This window comes from Microtus ochrogaster, chromosome 22 (assembly GCF_000317375.1).
Source record: "Microtus ochrogaster isolate Prairie Vole_2 chromosome 22, MicOch1.0, whole genome shotgun sequence".
NCBI lineage: Eukaryota > Metazoa > Chordata > Mammalia > Rodentia > Cricetidae > Microtus > Microtus ochrogaster.
In genome coordinates this window covers 11709260-11729072 of record NC_022023.1, presented here as the reverse complement: position 1 = coordinate 11729072, position 19813 = coordinate 11709260, and the positions used below count along the sequence as shown (strand labels likewise).

The following is a 19813-nucleotide window of genomic DNA, read 5'->3' as shown; positions in this document are numbered from 1 at the left end:
CCTTCGTAAACTGGGCTCGGGCTTCCCTCCTGTGGTATCAACACGCATTAGCCGGGTCCTAGTCAGCTTGGGCCGCTTGGTCCTCCCTCTCCGCCTTCCCTGGTCTCCAGCCCGGAATGCCATCTCCGCCTCTGCGCTCGCTTGGGCTTCCGGTCCGCTCCAGCCCCAGCTGGCCCGTGACGCCTTTCTAAACAACAGCCCGGCTCACCCTCAGCTCCTGGCCCGAAATTTTCCCAGTCAAGCGTCCCGGTCTATCCGGCGGGAGCGTCGGAAGCGGTTTCCCCCGGGGGATTGCAATCCGAAGAGGAGCACGGCTGTCTTTGGAACTTTCCGGAATCCCCTGACGCCTGCGCTCCCCGGTCCAGCTCGCTGGCGGTGCAGCGGCAGTCGGTCTGAAGTGAGGGCGTGTCTGCTGCAGGTGGGGGGTGGAAGTGCGTGTGCGTGAGTAAGTGGGGGAACCGGGTTCGTGCACCGGGGCTCCCACCCGAGAGGTCACTAGAAAAGGAGGGGCGTGGCTCTCCGGTGTTCAGGAGGCCGCGCGTCACCTCCGCAGCTGCGGAGGCTTGGGAACCGGGAAGGGGAAACTGAGGCCCGGCGGGAGCGGCGCGCTCAGGGCCCCGGATCTCCGGACTCCCTGCAGGTAGAGGTGGCCCCCGGCGGCTCGAGCCTCCGAACTCACCCCGGCCTGGGTCGTCTCTCTCCGTCTCTGTCCTCCCTCTTCTCCATCCCCGCCCCCCCCCCTCAGGCCCAGGGTGGGCGGCGGAGCGCGGGTCCCGACTGCTGGAGGGAGCGCAGGGGGCGGGGGCGAGGGCGGGGGCGAGGCCGGGCGGGGCCGGCACAGGTGCTCCTCGTCAGGCCAGCGCGGCGGCGGAGCTTTATAAAGCCGCCCGCCGGGGCGCGGAGTCGCGCGCCGCTCGCTGCAAAAATAGTGCCCACGTGTGTGCGCGTCCCGCGCCGCCCAGACCCGCCCGCCCGCCCGCCAGTCAGTCCCTGAGGGCCACGCCGGACCCCATGGCGTCCTCTCTGGTAAGAGCCGCCCGGGCGGGGCGGGGCGGGGCCGCTGTCTCCTGCCGCCTCGGCTAACGGTCCGCGCGCTGTCTTGCCGCCCCACGCCCCCCCACCCTCCACCGCCGCCCCGGGCGAGCGTCCCACGGGCGGGGCGCCGGTCACATGCCCACGGTCGTGGGCCTCGTGGAGCTGTGTGGGGCGACGGGGGGGGCAGGGAGCTTTCCTCGTGACTCAGGCCTTTGGGCTTAAAGGCGCCGCGGCCCTCCGGGGGCGGCCTCCGGGGCCTCCGGAGCTGTGTTTGCAGACTCCCGGGGAGGGGGGGGCTCGGACGCCTGTCCAGACGGGAGCAGGCCGCGCGGAGGGGAGCCCCGGCGTCCGCCACTGCCTCCCGCCGCTGCCGTCGCACGTGAGGGCCGGCGGCGCGCGTCTCTCTCTCGAGAGTCGCCTCGGCGTCCTGCGGGAGGCAAGCGCGGGCGGCGGTGGCCGCCAACGTGGGGGGCGGCGGAGACCCCTTCCGGCTGGGACGGCGCTGGGGGCCCCGCGCCACGACGGCACCGCCGCCATGGCTCCTCTGAAGCCGAGGACTCGGGCCCCTCGTGCGGGCCGCGCGCTTTCCCAGCCCGGGGACGTCACGTGGCTTCACACGTTCGCCTGCTTGTGCAGCCGGAGCCCCGAGGGTGGTGCGGGCCAGGTGAGGTCGCGCGCGCGTGCGCGAGCCGGCTTCAAGGGCTCGCCCCGGGAACCCGCAGGGTCTGTGTGTTGGGGTCCGGGCCCGGAGTTGGTGTTGGGGTGGGGGAGAAGCCGAGCAGCCCGCGAGGGGGCGCAGGTGTGGAGTCTGTGCCTCGTCCTGCTTCTCGGCGACCGGCTTTCCTCACTTGCCCTCATGTGGCATCGCGGGTGTCTCCCGGCTTTTCCCGGGCCGCAAGGCCAGGTGCCCGCACTCGGGGGTGTCGAGGTGGAAATGGGCTTGCGCGGCCCCAGCGCTGGCCTCGGGCTGTGTGTGTGTGTGGGGGGGGGGGGGACAGGCCGCTTCGCCGGGGCCTAGACGGCCACGGGGGGGCACACCTGGCCGAGGGGACCCAGCCTGGAAAGTGACTTTGGTGGGTGCTCCGTGGGTGGCTCTGCGGTTCCACTCGCTCCCCAGCAAGGCCACGGCTCTGCAAGTGGCCCTCAACAGTGGCACGCGAGGGCCAAGCCCCTGGAGGAAGCCGGTCTACGCATGCCTCTCCAGAGCACTAAACCCGACCCACCTGCCGTGGCCCCAACAAATGACGCAGACCAGCAGTTTCCCCAGGTGCCAGAAGAGAGTGGGGCGGCAGTGCGGTAGCCAGGGAGACCAAAGGAAGCAGTTGTCAGAGAAAGGCTGCAGGAGGGAGCCTGCAGCACCTGGGCTCCAGGGGACCGTGCAGCCTCGTGGGTCCGCGCCCTGGCCGGCTCTACCCTGCTGGACTCGGCCCTCAGACAGCGGTGAGCGCGTTGCAAAAAGTCGGCATAGCCCCGGGCTGCCAGTCTCCAGCCTCCCCCACCCCCCACCGCGGCCTCCAGGCTCGACTCCGCTCAACGCCTTTCTCTGACAACTGCTTCCTTTGGTCTCCCTGGCTACCGCACTGCCGCCCCACTCTCTTCTGGCACCTGGGGAAACTGCTGGTCTGCGTCATTTGTTGGGGCCACGGCAGGTGGGTCGGGTTTAGTGCTCTGGAGAGGCATGCGTAGACCGGCTTCCTCCAGGGGCTTGGCCCTCGCGTGCCAGCGCAGACTCTGCTGAGGAAGAGTTTTCACTATCACGCTCCGGGTCTCTGTGTGTGTAGGGATATACTATGTTTGTTAGAAGAAAGAAGGCAAAACAAAACCTCAGAAATTCAAGCTGGTGATCGTTTACCCGGTATGCAGAAAGGGGTGGACCACTGACTTCTGCTGCGCACTGGGGCTCTTAAGGACTGTAGTGTTCAGAATCCCCACTTACCCTTCCTCTTAATAACTTGCCTGGGATTCACAGGGCATTTTCTGTGTCTTTTACCATGGCCCGCCCACCCCGCAGTTCGCAGTTATCTAAATTTGAATCATTTGGCGCTGCATGCTGTGTATAGAAAGTTGACAACTGTAGAGGTAAGTCTGCCTGGTATAAAAACACTTGCCACCCCCCTCCAGAGATGGTTCTGCAGACAGCTTCCTGGCAGAGGCTCCCCAGCATGGAAGGGAGGCTGTGTCAGCCTGTGTAGCAGACAAGAGTGAGAGCGCTGACGCAGGCAGTTAACAATCATGGGGACATTTGGAGGTAGGAATGGCCCCGGAGTCCCTTCAGTACCGGCAACTGCACTGTTGTCCCGTATAAGCGTTCAAGTCGCAGAGGGCAAGGATGAAGTTGTACGATTGTGTGAGACCAAACGTGTTAATGAGGAGCTCTTGGTAGTGGCTGCCCTCAGTATTTGCATTAGGCAGTCGACTCGTTTTTAAAAATCCTTAAATGGGTTATAAACCCCAATTATTTACCAAGGTAAAATGAGTTGAAGAGGAGGAGGGAAGAGTAGTTAGTACCCACTGACCTGTAGTGTATGTGCATGTGCCTCTCTAAAAGAGATAGCCAGCACTGAGAAATAGAACTGCACACTCGTGGTTGGTGGACCTTTGACCCCACCCCCCATGATTCCCTGGCTTTTATGTGCAGCAATAAAAAATAACAGTTTGAACCAAATACAACATCTTTAATGTTGGATTCACCTGAGGACTGGTTTGGAGTAAGAGTTCCTTTTCTTGCAGTTGAGGCTCAAATATCTGCTCACAAAGTTACTATGTGATGAATTGAGATCCTGGATACTTTTGTTTTATCCCATCCAGTTACATGTGTGCCCTGGCATGTCAAGAATCAAAATGTTATTGGTGATGGATGATATAGTCTGTGTGCTTGTCCTGTTTTTCCATCGTGAACCCTAACTGTAGTGGTAGGAGTCTCCTGTTGCTGTAGACGTCAGTGTAGGTCTTCTGAACATTAGTGCCTGGAAGGAATGTGCTGTGTCTACCATTCCATGATGTGTGTCAGAGCAGTTAGTCCTCAGCCAGAGGTCTAGAGAAAGGCTTCTCTCACTGGGGGAGTGAACCTCCCAACCTTCTATAAAAAAAGACTTTCATTTTCAACAGATAAAATTTCAATAATTTTGCATCAGACAAGGCAGATTTGAAATTATATAATTGGTTTTTAATTTTTATTGTATTTTTAGTAAGTGTGTGTGTAGTTGTGTGCATGTGTGGGGAAATCAGGAAACGGCTTTTAGGAGTCAGTTCTGTACTTTCCAGTGCAGGGACCTAGGGCTCAGATGCAAGTGTTTTACCTGCTGCGACATCTTGCCAGCCCTGAAATTTTATATAATTGACCGATAAAAGTAGAGTGATTATTAGTTTCACCTTTCCTGTCTTAACTAAAACTTCTCTAGTGGGGCCTCTTAGATTTCCAAGAAGTTAGTAAGACAAAATTTTGTGCCTTTCTCTCTCCCCTCTCTCCACCCCTTACATCTCCCCTCCCTTGACTCTGCTCTTTTTCTCCTTTCTGTTCCCTCTCTGCAGGGTCTCCTTTTGTGGCTTTGGCTGACTTTGAAGTCCCAGTCCACCTAAGGCAGCCTCCTCCTGAGTAATAAAGCCGAGTTTTTGTGGGCTGGGTTTTATTCTGTTGGTGGTGGTGGGTTTGGTGTTTGATTTTTATTTGTGTGTGTGTGTGTGTGTGTACACACGTGCACACACAGCTAATTGTAAAATTGTAAATGATAGTCTCCCAGGGCATAAAAGAACCCTGATCTAGGAATGAGGGGCTGGGTCTTTAATTCTGGGCAAGGCTCTGCCTCCCTAGTGCTGGGATTAAAAGCATGCACCACCACCACAGGGCTAAGGCTTAGAATCTTTTTTTTTTAATTGTTTTTATTACGCTATACATTTTTCTCTGCTCCCCTCCCTCCCCTCTCTCCTACCTTCTCCCATGACCCCCATGCTCCCAATTTACTCAGATCTTGTCTTTTTCTCTTTCCTATTTAGATCCAGGTATGTCTCTCTTAGAGCCCTCTTTGTTGTCTAGGTTCTCTGGGGTTATGTCTTGTAGGCTGGTTTTTCTTTGCTTTGTCTAAAAGCCCCTTATGAGTGAGTGCATTCTATATTTGTCTTTTTAGGTCTAGCCTACTTCACTCAATATGTTTTTTTCTAGATCCATCCATTTAAGGCTTAGACTCTTAATATTAGCATTCTATCTAGTCATGCTAGTAGGGGTTGGAAGGGTCTAGAAGGAACATTTATTTCTGTATCTTGACTTTAAGGCTTTAAAGCAGGAGTGAGTATATTCAAAGCCTTTGGCAATTGGTGTTTTTACGTGAGAACACACACTCTAAGACAAACAAGGCAGCTTCCTTACCTATGCCTGGAAGGTTTTAGTAAAGATAGGAATCTCAAGATATTGCCTGGCTTTAGCCTCTCTAGCATCCTTTATCAGCCAAGAAATCAAGTCTGAGTTCAGTATTGGCAGATTGGGAACTAGAGAGCAATAGGTGAGTCTGGGGCACCCACACGAAGTTCTTTCTTTGCTAGTATCTATTTCAGTGCTTAAGTGTTGTGTGTGTAAGCTTCATTCATTGGTATGAGATCCCTTAAGTAATTGACCTAAAATTATACCCATTTAAGGAGCAAATTAGTGAATTTGTAATTCTTTTAAGTTAGGTGGGAATGCATAACCAACACTGGTATTAATGTTTAGATTCCTGTCTTCAGTAGCTAGTGGTGAAGGCAATAAAAGACTCAGGATCAAGTAACAAATTATTTTTCTCCTTTGGAAGAACTGTGCTAATCTTGTCTCTAAATCTGCTTTTCCTAATCTAAACTGAACTTTCTTTGTAGAATTTGCCCTAAAGCTCCTGGGGTAAATGAGAAGTGGAGTTTGACATAGACTTTGGGGTGATGCAGTTATATAAATGGGCTTTTATCTATTTTTGATTTAAAACCAAGAAGTACTGATTGTACCCTTTCAATGTTCATTAAGTACTTGGTTGCTACTAACTCCACCGCCTTTGCTCCCCACATTGCAGCATTGGAAATGCCCTTTACTTCCCCCAGCTGTTGTTTGCAATCTGTTTCAGCTAAAAGCTGCTTATGGAAGAGTCTCATCTTCTGAAGCACAGATCTCAAAGTGCTGCAAGTTTTTATGTTGAAGACAGAACCACCAAGTATTGGGCATTTCTTGATCGCAGTACACAGACTGAAAAGATTGACCTAAATGAGTGTGTTATTTCATATTTTTTATATTTACTGTGTGGTGTGTGTGTGGTAGTTGGAGGACAACTTGGAGGAATCGGTTCTCTCTTTATACCATGTAGGTTCCAGGTTTTGAACATAGGTCTCAGACTTGGTGACAAGCGTCTTTCTCCATTGAGTCCTTTCACGTTTTTATAGGACGGTATTTGACTTTTCATGAGAAGTTGGTATTCACATCTCAATTTTAGAAATGACAGTATAGATGTAATTCCCAGTTTTTGATGTTTCAGGGATTTCAACAGACTCTTGTTGGGGATTATGTTACTGCCTTAATGATCAATATTTTTTTAATACAGAACAATAAATACCTTTATTACATGAGCTAGGAATGTTTTATTTGCCTTTCAGGGCTTTGATCTTCCCCAGGTAGAACTCCAGCTCCTTGCCTTCCATCACATATCCATTTGCTCTGCCACATTGGCCTGTTTTTGAGGCAGTACAGGTGAGAAGCTTGTCCTCCTGGAGCTGCTTCCCCAGAAGACTGTTGATTTTGGTGTTCTTTTTCCTTTCATCATATTTCTTTTGAATTTTCTTTGATTGTATTTTGTTTGATATTTTTTCCTCCTCAGGAGTAAGCGTGGCCCCCTTCCTGCGGCCCAGGGAAAGTACATAGTGGGACTTGGACCACTACCAGTAGGGTGTGCGGTCAATAAGCACAGTGCAGTTCTTCACCAGGGTCTTGGTGTGGGCCAGCTCATTATTGGAGGCACTGTAGACAACATCCTTTGTTTTGTGAGTACAACACTCATTACCCCAGGAATAGTTCCCCACATCCAATTTTAGGGCACAGCACTTCTTATTGCCTCCTACCACTTGGACTGTATATGACGAGGGCCAATCTTAGTGTTGGCAGCAGGCCGTCCCAGCTCATTCTTGCACTTCTTGTGGTAGAGCTTTCTCTTACCCTGGTCTTGCAGCGCTTGTGCCAGTTGTCCCAAGAGATGCCCATGGCTCGGTCCTCTATCATGTTTTTAAGTGAGGGTGAGAGTGTTCCTGTTCCTGACTGGATAGTTTAGGTGAGCACTCGGGTACAGGCTACCTCTGAGTTAACTTTACTTCTTTGAGTATTTCCTAATGGGTTGAGTGGCTCTTTTTGAAAAGATGTGCTTATTTTTTTGTTTTTGCCTGAGTGTACATATGTTCACCATGTGTATATCCACGGATGATTGTGAGTCCCTGAGGAGGGTATCAGGAGCTGAATGCAGGTCCTCTGCAAGAACAGCAAATGCTCCTGAGTTGTGTCTAGCCCTGAGTAGCTCTGTTAGAATATAGTAAGTCAACATTCCGTTTTTATTTTTAAAGCATTACCTTGAGGTAACTGGAGACTCCCCAGAAGGTTAGGTCTAAAGATTGATTTGAGTGCTAAAAATGGGTTCACTGTTATTTTGGGAGTAACTTTAATAATAGTGTTACTGGTCTCTCTATTCTTTCCCAGCATGATGTGCTGGTGTGGTACCATCTGAATGGATACACAGCTACCTACAGTCTGCTGTGATAAGGTTGTGAAAATAACTGTCCTCTACCTTGGTGAGCAGATATGTGTATGTGTGCATGGAGAGGTTGTGTCTCTTGACACAGCACTTTCAGTTTGTACTCTTGAGTTTGGGCTCTGATACCATCTATCTTCTGAGTTGGCCCTTTCACCTGAGTCTTTATTATGATTGTTTATTATTAATGCTGTAATCAAGAAAGTGTCTCAAAGCTCAAAACATGTTGGAAAACCTGTAGCCTATCTTTCAGGTATAATTTGGAGTTGACACCAAGTTCAGCTTATAATTTCTTACTCTTTTAATGAACAAAGGGGAAAAAACTTAGAATGAAAATGATTGTTTTTCACTTAATTTAGCAATTGGTCATATAGCTAGAACCAAAGCTCATTTATTTAGGCCTAATGTTTATTCTAGAATTGTTACACCTTGACCTTCTGCTATGTTGGTTTTATTTTTACTTAAAAATTCTGTTTAGCTGGGCGGTGGCGCATGCCTTTAATCCCAGCACTCAGGAGTCAGAGGCAGGCAGATCTCTGTGAGTTCGAGACCAGCCTGGTCTACAAGAGCCAGTTCCAGGACAGGCTCCAAAACCACAGAGAAACCCTGTCTCGAAAAAAACCAAAAAAAAAAAAAAAACCAAAACAAAAAAACAAAAAAACCTTAATTCCTAAGGTTGAAGCTTCCTTTTTTTTTCTGATCCATTTGGTTTCAGGATTTACATGCTTTTTTTTCTTTCCATTTTGGTGCTGTATTCCCTGTGGTTCAACTTGTTGGCTCATTACTGTTCCTCTGTTTAGGGGCCAGTCAATTTCCATAGGTGTACCCATTTGTCTGTGTGACTCAGTTTTAGGCTGTTTTTACTGCTGTTTATTCTCAAGATTTAGGCCTTGGTCTGATACATGTTAAATGTTAACAGGCTGCGTGTGTTGGTCTGTATGTGTATTAGAGGTCCACCTCTGGTGTCTTCAGCCACTTTCCATACTATTTTACTGCAGGTTTCACTGAACCTGGACTCACCAGTTCAGCTAGGCTAGTTGACTTAAGAGCTGCAGGGATCCAACTATCTGGACCTCTTCTGTGATTACAGAAATAGGCTTTCATGCCCAGTTTTTAATGTGGGTGTTGAGGATTTGAACCCAGGTCCTCATGCTTGTATAGCAAGCAGATTACCAACTGAGTCTTCTCTCCAACTCCAGGTTTCCAAGTCTAAAACAGAATTAGCTTATTCCCTTCGCTCTTCTAATAGAGGTAATTCTATTCCTTTACCCAATTAGTCTACATTTTTTCAACTAAATTTGAGACTATAGCAACATAAAGTTCTCAATGTTCCTAAATGCTGCAACCCTTTAATACAGTTTCTCATGGTGTGGTGACCCGAACCATAACGTTATTTTTGTTGCTATCCTATAACTCTAATTTTGCTACTGTTATGAATCATAAAGTAAATATCAGATATTTCTGATGGTCCTAGGTGACCCCTGTGAAACAGCCAAGAACTGTTTGGCTATTTTTGTTTCTTATCACTGTGAGGCTTGTCACAGAAGGATGCTAGGGAAGTAAAGTTTATGAAAAGATGGAAACTCGCCTTTGGAACTTTTAGTTTCTAGAACTGTAAAGCCTTGATATAATTGTATCCATTGTGTTTCGTGTGAACCTTATGTGCTTCCTTTCTGTCTCCATTACCTCTCATGAGTGTTTCAGTCTGCTTTTCCGCCATCCTTCTCAGCTGTTGTCTGCGCCCTACCTCTCAGTTTTGATACTCTGTCCTACTAGTGTTACTCTAGCATCCTAGACATAGCTCCCTGGTCCTTAGTAGGATGTACTGCCTGAGAGTGTTTCCACGAATCCTTTCTGTCTTCACCTTCTCGAGACAAAGAGTTTAGTCATATCCCTTCCTCTCTTCACTGTCAAAACGCTTAGAAACTCAGTCATTTCAGAATTAGAAGTTTTTTTAAAATTCAGATTAGAAACAATTGCAGCCGGGTAGTAGTGGCATAGGCCTTTAATCCCAGTACTTAGGAGGTAGAGGCAGGTGAGTTCAAGGCTAGCCTGGTCTACAGAGTTAAGTTCCAGGACAGCCAGGACTGTTTCACAAAGAAACCCTGTCTCGAAATAACAGAAAACCAAAACCAAACAAAAAACAATTTCACATAGACAAAATATAACCCATGAACAATGTAATACAACACTTGGGAATCAAAAAGTTACCAATAAAAAGCTCCTTTCTCATTGTATGGCAAAGACTACTCTGAGAATAAATAAAGTTCTGCTTGCAGGGAGTCAGTAATCTAATGGGAATATGAATATATAAACAAGTAATCTATATTGTAGGTAAAAGTAAATATATACAATATACAAAATATAACATGGGTAAGTAGGTATGTAAAAAAGGCTTTGCCAAAACAGGCTTAGAGAGGAATGATATTATGTTTAAAAGAAATGATGTGGCCGTCTGAACCGCATGGAATAGAAGCTGACTTTTAGGGAACTAGTACAATATCACTAAACTTTTAATTCAAAGGTGTACTATAAAGAAATATACAGGAGAAACAAGAGCATCTGACTATAAAAAGGTATGCATGGAAATAGTTAACAGCAAGGCATGGCAGCAGCTCAGCAGGTAGAAGCACTTGATATTGACCAAGATGACTTAAATTTGATCACTGAGACCCACATGGTAGAGGGAGAGAATCAGTTACCAAGAGTTGTCCTCTGGCCCTTATACAAGTGTGTGCACACATGCACACACACACATACATGGGGAGGGATGATAAATTATTTTTTTCCACCATTTTTCAAGAGTTTCTCTGTGTAGCTTTGGAGCCTGTCCTGGAACTCACTTTGTAGACCAGGCTGGCTTTGAGCTCACAGAGATCCGCCTGCCTCTGCCTCCTGAGTGCTGAGATTAAAGGCATAAACCACCACCTGGCAAGTGTGATATTTTTAAAAGAATCGTCACAGAATTTTAGTGAATATTAAAATCTGAAGGACAAGAAGAAAATGATTAACAACCAACATCCATTGGTGGGATTACCATGCTTGCTCAGGTGAGACTATTCCCTAGTGTCGACACCTAAGGTTTATTACAGTCAGAAGATACAGGGAAGAACCTTGGAAGCAGAAGACAGCAGTAATACCTACTGCTTGAAATCTTTGCCACATGTCCATAAGTAGTATTACAAATAAGTTGTGATTAACCACATCTGTTAAAATGAAGAAAAGTCATATTGGCTTACCAGCCTGTAATTATAATATACCTGTAATTATAGCTACTTGGGAGGTCGAGGCAGGTCAGCCTGGACACTTTAGACTCCCTCTCAAGAATCTGATAAAAGGATACTTATGTAGCTCAGTAGAAACTCAAGTCACAAGGCTTCAGGTTTAGTCCCAGTACTGGACTAATAATAAATAAGCCAGATCACCTGCATGTGGGGGTATCCGCCTTTTAAATCCCATCACTCCAAAGGCGGAAGCAGGTGATCTTTGAGTTCTAGGCCATCCTGGTCTACATAGCAGGCCAGAGGAGGCTATATAACCTGTCTCAAAACAAAACAACAATAATAAAATTTAAAAAGTCAGACCCCAGAGAGTAACATTAACCTGTTACATGACTCCATTTGTAAGAAGTCCAAAGTAGACAAAACTGTACTAGGATATAGCTTAGTTGGTAGGGTGCTTGCCTGTTATGTATAAGGTGTTCTGGATTTGATTCCTAGCACCACATAACACAGACAGTAGTGCTTAATGCCTATAATCCCAGCACTTGGGTGGTATAGGCAGAAAAACCAGAATTTCAGGTTTGTCCTCTACCACATAGCCAGTTTGAGGCCAGCTTGGGATACTTGAGATCCTGACTCAAATATCACAAGTAAATATGTGACCAAGCCAGATTGGTGACAACAGAAATGAGCTCTAGGCCATTGAAAAACCTTGTCTCAACAAACAGGAAGATTGACCACTGGCTTCCACGCTGCAAGCACACTCAGAAGAGTAAGTCCTTGGGGGATGGACTGAAACATAAAAATGGAGTATAGAGAATGGGAAAGAGAACAGAACAATTTACAATAGAGAAGTCTTTATTTTTTTAAAAAAATCTACCAAGTAGAAGTAAAGTGCTTTTTAAAATAATTATTTTATGTGCATTGGTGTTTTGCCTGCTTGTTATATTTGAGGGTGTCAGGTCTCCTGAAACTGAAGTTACAATTTTTACCTACCATGTGGGTGCTGGGAATTTAACCTGAGTCCTCTGGAAGAATAGTTGGTGCTCTTAACTGCTGAACCATCTCTCCAGCTCCAGTAGAAGTGTTTTTATTTTCATATGTTGTACTCAGATTTATTCAAATACATGGACATTTATTAAGTTATATGCTTAATTCTCATTCCCTTTGCGGGGTGTGTGCTAGCTTTCAATTAAAACACTTTTAAAAAAATCTAAGTTGGTTTCTAAAATGAAGGGATTTTCATGCTGTGTTTAAGGAACTTGGTCTTTTTGACAGAAATTCTCAGTGCTAGATATGTGAACCCCTGCAGGTCTCTGAAGTCAAATGTGTTTCATAATTTTAAAATACCATGGACTTTTACCTTTCTTTCTTTTGAGACAGAATCTTATAGCCCAAGTTGCTCTAAACTTACTGTGTAGTCCAGGTTGGCTTCAAACTTGTGACACCCCCCCCCCCCCCGCCTCAGCCTCTCAAGTGCTGGGCTTATAGGAATGTGCCACCACTCTTGGTCCCATCAGTTGCTTTTTAACTGCATTGGTGTTTGCACTGATGATGCGTAAGTGGCAGGGGTAAATATCGCCACTGGCACCTAAGTAGGAATCATGGCAGTGCCAGTAAAAATGTGGCATGTATCATTGAATTTTTCATACACCAACAAGCCAGTTTTACATAAAAAATGTCCTTGAGGAAGCAATAAAAAAAATCAAGCTTGCTAAATCTTGAGTATATGCTGTGACAGGTGGAAAGCTAGTGGAGAACACTGCTGCTTCCTACACCGGTAGAGTGGTTACCACCGTATTTCTGTGATTTTTATTTCAAGAAAAATACATCTTCTACTTGAAAGAACATTGACAAACTATGGTTGTTCAACTTGCGGTATTTCTTAGATTATTTTTAAAGTGAAGAAAATGTGCCAGTCTCTTCATTAGAAAACTAGACAGTGTGTGTGTGTTGCCAATGGTAAAATTTTGAGCTCAGAAAAAAATTAGAATTTTGAAAAACATTTATTTGATACAGTATATAATATACTTAAAAGACTCCTGATGAGAGTTGTGATACTGTCAAAAGAAATGTGTTAACCCTTAGACTGTATGCAGAACTCAGTGAACCCATATTTATCACATAATTGGCATAAGGTATTATAAAGTCAGATGTGGATTAGAAAACAAGTTCATCCAAAATATGAATTGGACTTACAGATTTTAACAGCATCAGAGGGACACATCCATATGCTCTCAGTTGTCAAGCTGCCATTAATCTTTAAGGAGGCAATGCTTATAAGGCTTGATGTATCAAAAAGAATCAAAATTATCTGAACGTATCTTATTTCCAGGAACTAATCTGAAACTGAATTTTCTTGATATGGTTCAAAACAGTACATGTCAGCAGGTTAAATAAAATGTAGCCAACTTCTATTAAATTAGTGTAAAAGCTGGAGGCAGATCTGGAGCTATGGCTCAGCAGTTAAGGGCACTTGCTGTTCTTGCAGAAGACTAGGGTTTAGTTCTCATAACCTACAGGGTTGCTAACTGCTGTCTGTAACTCCAATTCCAGGAGTACTTTACAATGTTAATTTTAAAAAGTTGTTTCCCCCAAATTGACACAGTTTCACTGCAGCAATGGCATCAAAAGGTTTTGATGAGAAAATGCTAACAGGTTTGTCTGTGTCTAAGCTCTTGAGATCCATCCTTAGAAATGTTAGTGGTGTAAAGAGTTCTGAGACTGAAATATTTAAGAACTGTAGTCCTATATGAGAGGTTTTCCTATTTGTGTTTTTCATAGGAACATACAGGCAGAAAGAAAATATCCCGAAAGGTTCAAGAATTGCCCATTGAATTTGTTTGAGTACAGTAAACCTAAGCAAAAGTCAAAAGTAACAGAAAATATCTACATAGATACTTCCCAAGAACATTATACCAAAATGTACTATGGCAATTTGCCTTAGACTTACACTAAATATACAGCTGAACATTTTAGTGGAGTTTTATTTTTAGTTTTTGGAGACAAAGTTTCTCTGTGTAGCCTTTGCTGCCTTAGAAATTGTTCTGTAGACCAGGCTGGCCTCTAACTCAGAGATCCACCTGCCTCTGCCTCCTGAATGCTGGAATTAAATGTGTGCACCTCTACTGCCCAGCTTGTCTTAATATTTTTTAAAAGGCCTGAATGTTCCAGACCTTAACTAAGGTGATCCAATTAAATGGAAAATGTCTTATTCTCAGGGAAAAATTTTAGTATAAACACAATTTTTAGAAGTTTCTCTAAATTTTAATCACGGACTCCAGCTTTAAAGCTCTCATCTGGTCTCTTTCAAAGAAAGAACTGGTCTGGAGGTGAAGGGAAATGGCGGGAAGCTGTGTAAACAGGGTATATTGTGACAAGAAAGGAATCAGTGTTTTATAAAAAAAGAAAAATACTCAAGTATAAATCATTACTAAGGTGTTTTTTATATCCGTGTTTAACTTTAGTCCTGTATCTGTACATTTTAGCTTTCATTATGTTTTAAAGCATTAAAATATATTTCAACAGGTGAAAAAATAAAAGCATCATGATTCTTGGATATTCCCAATGCTATTAAATATAAAAATGTTAATACATGTAAATACTCTATTTGGTAATTTTGTTATATGTCCATGTATATTTATTTGTGGGATATTAAGTATAGTCATAGTAAATATAAGTAATATAAGTAAAATATAGTGAATATAAGCAAAACATTAGCACAGTATTCAGTGCTGCTGTGGTTTGATTGTTGTCCTTGTATGTATATGAATACATGTTTGTAATGATTTATGCTAGGTAGACATACTAATTATTATTATTATTATTTATTTATTATGTATACAATATGCTGTCTGTGTGTATGTCTGTAGGCCAGAAGAGGGCACCAGATCTCATTACAGATGGTTGTGAGCCACCATGTGGTTGCCGGGCATTGAACTCAGAACCTTTGGAAGAACAGGCAATGCTCTTAACCACTGAGCCATCTCTCCAGCTCCAAGACATACTAATTATTATAGTTTTCATAGTGATAAGACATGCACACAATTCTTAACTACAATGCACTTTTGTAAAATATTTAAAATAATTGAAGATTTTAAGCAGACATGAATTTTATTGAATTTTTAAGAGTCTCATTAAGAGCATAGTTTAATCACGCATAAAGTCATGTTGCTTGTGGTACAATATGTCACTGGAGATGTCCTTCAAACAACATAAAATTTCCTGGAAATCATTTTTTATTTCAGTAGTTAGGGATTTTCGTTCAAATGTAGCATAAATACCATGACAAAACTAGATTATTTGACAAAATTCTAGAATATATTTTATTCTGATAATACCAGAATAGTTGGAAATATTATCATGAGTAAAAATTCAAATTTAAAAATAGAATTATTTTGAGTGTCCAAAATGTTTACTCTTAGAAAACAAATGAACAAGGGGTAATTTCCTGAAAATTAAAGACCAAATGATAATTAGACATTAAAAACTCACATCTGAAGGAATAAACTGTATCCTTAATCAACAAACTTGAATTTGTATTGTTTTGTTTTTATTTTTGACAGGGTTTCTCAATTAGGTAGACCAGGCTGACCTAAAACTGCCTGCTTCTGCTTTCCAAGTGCCAAGATTAAAGGCATGCACCACTGCTGCTGGCCCAAACTTAAATTTTAGCTTTTTAAAGTCCATAGGGGGCGGGTGGTGGTGACGCACAGTTTTAATCCCAGGACTCAGGAAGCAGAGACAGACAGATCTCTGTGAGTTCTAGGCGAAACTGGTCTACAGGAGAGAGTTCCAGTAGTTCCAGGACAGCCAGGACTGTTACACAGAGAAGCCCTTGTAGAGGACTAACAGTAATTCTCTTGAAGGTATCGCTAGTGTACTAACTGCCTGCTTCTGCTTTCCAAGTGCCAAGATTAAAGGCATGCACCACTGCTGCTGGCCCAAACTTAAATTTTAGCTTTTTAAAGTCCATAGGGGGCGGGTGGTGGTGACGCAGTTTTAATCCCAGCACTCAGGAAGCAGAGACAGACAGATCTCTGTGAGTTCTAGGCCAAACTGGTTGTTGAGTAAAAGCAGGCTGAATAAAAACTAGAGATGGTGATTGAGTGTCAGCCAGCAGGGTTTTGACCTGAGGGATGGTTGCCACTTGCTTGGCCTAGAACATATACTCTCTGAAGGCAAGGCCAGGGTTTTCCAATAAAGCAGTTCTAGATTTTTTTTTCTACCATATACACAATGCAGTGATTTTATTTTTGAGCAAATGTAATCTTCATGGGGTGGATTTACGTTTTTACCCAGGTAGAATGGTAAATGTCTATAATCTCAGAATTTGGGATACAGAGGCAAGAGGATCATGAGTTCTAGGCCATCCTGAATTATAAGATCCTGTCTCAAACACACTTTAGACAAGTCATAATATTGGTAGTTTAAAACCATAGGTGTAAAATCAAACAAAAGGGAAAACCCACCTCGTTTATGCTAAAATAAATGTTTCTTGATGAAGGTAGCTTGAATAATACATTGGAAACATACATGTAATAGTGATGTCATTACCTACATGGAGTTGGACATTTGCAAAAGTAAATTATTTACTGAGAATTCTAGCCATTTAATTTGTAATTCTGTATAAACTCTACCACTCACTTTTTTTTATACCTTGGGGGTAACTCAGACTCACAATAATAGAAGGTAGCCTTGGTGTTTATATCTCAGAGCCTATGACTTTGTCTTTTTTTATTAAATATTTATTTATTTATTATGTATAAAAATATGGAACGCTTCACGAATTTGCGTGTCATCCTTGCGCAGGGGCCATGCTAATCTTCTCTGTATCATTCCAATTTTAGTATATGTGCTGCTCTTTTTTTAACGTAAGGATTGACATTTTAGGGAAGGAATATTTCATTGTGCAAAAAGAAAAATGAATTTTTTTGTAGCCTGAACTTTTGGAGGTACAGTCAAGGCTCAGAGCTGTAGGAAAACATTGTTTTACCCTTAGAATATCAGTTGATACCACTTGAGAATTGAGGCCTGATCTAAAAATAGTTTGTGTTAGTAGATTCTTCATGAGGCATTCTCATGACATGTAGGTAGGCAGCACTAGTTTTATCCTGAGGCCAGTTTTTTGTATATCATCAGTTTTAAATTTTAAAAGAATTAGCATTTTTCTCTTTCTAGTATTGCGTGTAAACCCATTGACCCTTGAGTTTAAAAGTAGTTTATTGTAAATTTTTGATTCATGTAAAAGCTTAATTTTTTTTTGTCCATAATAAAAGACTTAAAAGACAAAAGGCTCGCCAATAATCTCATTTCACGGCAAAATATGCCAAAACAGAAGTTACCAGGCAGTAGATTAAGAAAAATTCTCGTTACAGTAAAACATTGTTCTGAATTCAGAACTACATGTTGCTAAAAGTTAAGATAAACCAGTGGTTCTCAACCTTTCTAATGCTGTGACCCTTCAATATATAGTTCCTTATGTTGTGGTGATCCCCAACCATACAGTTAATTGTTATTTCATAACTGTGTTTTGTTACTCTTATGAATTGTAGTGTAATACCTGATTCACAACCACAAAGGGGTTGTGACCCACACGTTGAGAACCACTGAGTCAGACTCTATAAAGTCAATACTACTTAACTATGGGAGTAGATAGTTTCAGTTTTGAAAATGAGAAATATACATTCTTTTAATTGGTACTTTAAAAGCATCAGTCTATTTATGATGGAGTAAAGTTTTATAGCATTGTGTTTGTATGATGTCTTTAGTATTTTAACTAAGCTTCAGAAATCAAATGATTAGGAATGGATACCCAGGCAGAGAAGGTCCTGGGGTCATCAAACAAATAGTTGCCTTAGCTTTTTCTTTTTGATTTTTCAAGATTGATTTCTCTGTGTAGCCTCGACTGTCCTGGAACTTGCTCTGTAAACCAGGCTAGCCTCTAACTCACAGAGATCCTCCTGCTTCTGCCTCCCAAGTGCTGAGATTAAAAGTGTGCACAACCACCGCCTAGCAGTTGCCTTAGGTTTTAAATACATTTTTTCTCACTTAATGAGCACATGGATCCTTTCTTCAGAGATCCCTGTAGTTGCCTCTGACTCATGGTGTAATTATATTAGTACTGATAGCATTAATTTGCTCAGCACGTAATTAGGTGCCAGGCACTGTGGTAAGTACTACCTGTGTATGAATTCAGACTCCACATGCCACAGTATTATACTTTCATGTGTAGTGTGCGCATAAGGAAAGTAATAGACTATTAGGGGTATAGATTGAACACCTTGATTATTTTTATTCTAATTTCACAGTCACCTTAAAAAAAGACCTGTAATTTGTGTACATAAGGAAGGGGGCATGCCAGATGACATTGGGCCAGTTCAGGAATATGATGCATCTTCCTAATGGTATTAGGAGTGAGGCAAAGTGGCTGGACAGATTCTTTAAATTAGTTTTTTTTCTAGCTACTTGAAATAATAAGCATTTTAGACTTTCTTCCTGAGGAATGACTTTCTCTCAGAAGGATTCCCAAGTCTGCATGTGTTCCCTAGACTATTGTCATATCTGTCTCATTGGTCCTCATCTCTCCTGCAACTGCTGTCAGTCTGTTAGACTTACAGATAATGATTTTCTTGCCCTCAGAAGTGGCCAAGATCCTGAGATTTTATTTATAGCCCTTGCATTATAGTAAACAAAAATTAGGGTTTTTTTCATTATTAGAGGGTGCTTAATTTTTTTTTTTTAGTAACTTCTGATGTAGAAGACACACTCCTAACTCCTTAACCTGGTTTATGAAGCTTTTTCAGTTCCTCTCTTTGGTACCTAACACTCTGCTGTACTGGAACACTTTTTATAATGTCTTCCTGTTTTCTGTGTTGTTCTTTAGATCTCTTCCTTTATCCAGCTTCCCAATACATTGTGGATTAGAGGGCAGAATATGTTCCCAGCATGCTGTAGCTTGTGTTGTTTGTTTATAACACGACCAGATCTTAGTTCATTGTCCAGACTTTCAAAGTGAATCTTTGTCTCACTTGTTGACCCTTGAGGTGTTGCCTATAGATAGAAGACAACTAATTAATGTTTATTAGGCAGTGAATGAATAAAGCATATAGCCTTACAATATGCAAATTGTAAATGCATGCCTTTATGAAGTTATAAAGTGAGGTATAGTATCAATTTACTTAGAAATGTACAATTCTGAAAAGAGTGGTGTGACTTGGTAGGGTTTGGTAAACAGCCTTGCAGAATTGAGTTTTCTGGTGGCCTTTGAAAGCTTCAGAGGATGTTTTCAAAAGCTTAAATCTGAAGTAGGATATGAAACTATCCATTCAATACCATTCTACAGTTTGTAAACTATAAATACATTTGGTCTTTCTTGTGATCACCTGGATTTTTAATAGGCTAGACAAAGTAACACCATGCTGTTCTGTTCTGTTTTGATGAGAGAAGCTGTAACTGTGTGCTGGTTTTCCTTACTTGTTCTGATTTGTTTTTTTCTTCCCAAGTTATTTGGGAATAATTGCAGTCCTTAAACTGATCTTCCTTAGAAAGTTAATTCTGTTCACTGGCTGTGGAGTCACATAGTTGCAATCCTATCTGGGAAGCTGAAGCAGAGGATAGCTTTGGATGTCCACCACTCCCCAGCTGCAGGCTGAGGATATATTGAATTCTGGGCCGATATTTCTCAAACAACAGTTAGAGATCAGGGTAAGGGTCTAATTTCAAGGAATTCTGAGTCATCCTATGTGAAAACCTTTTTTGAAAAAAGAAAAGAAAATTCAGTCAGTCTGTCAACCAGTGTGTCACTACTTAAAA

General features: G+C 43.2%; 1 protein-coding gene, 1 non-coding gene and 1 pseudogene across 3 annotated transcripts in view; 1 reads left to right on the top strand and 2 right to left on the bottom strand.

Moving 5' to 3' along the window:
- The first annotated feature begins 1039 nt into the window (after window positions 1–1039).
- Cpeb1 (cytoplasmic polyadenylation element binding protein 1) overlaps window positions 1040–19813 on the top strand; it is a 111115-nt gene continuing 92341 nt past the window's right edge. Inside the window, exon 1 of one of the 2 annotated variants that reach the window (XM_026784289.1) lies at window positions 1040–1699. In XM_026784289.1, coding sequence (XP_026640090.1) covers window positions 1571–1699 — 129 coding nt within the window. In that variant the 5' untranslated portion in view covers window positions 1040–1570. The remainder of the gene's footprint in view (window positions 1700–19813) is intronic. The other variant, XM_013350197.2, reaches the window with a different exon arrangement.
- Window positions 6625–7240, bottom strand: LOC102002204 (annotated as a pseudogene).
- LOC113457347 lies at window positions 16766–16872 on the bottom strand. Its single transcript, XR_003377939.1, has one exon. It is a non-coding gene; the product is annotated as a U6 spliceosomal RNA (small nuclear RNA).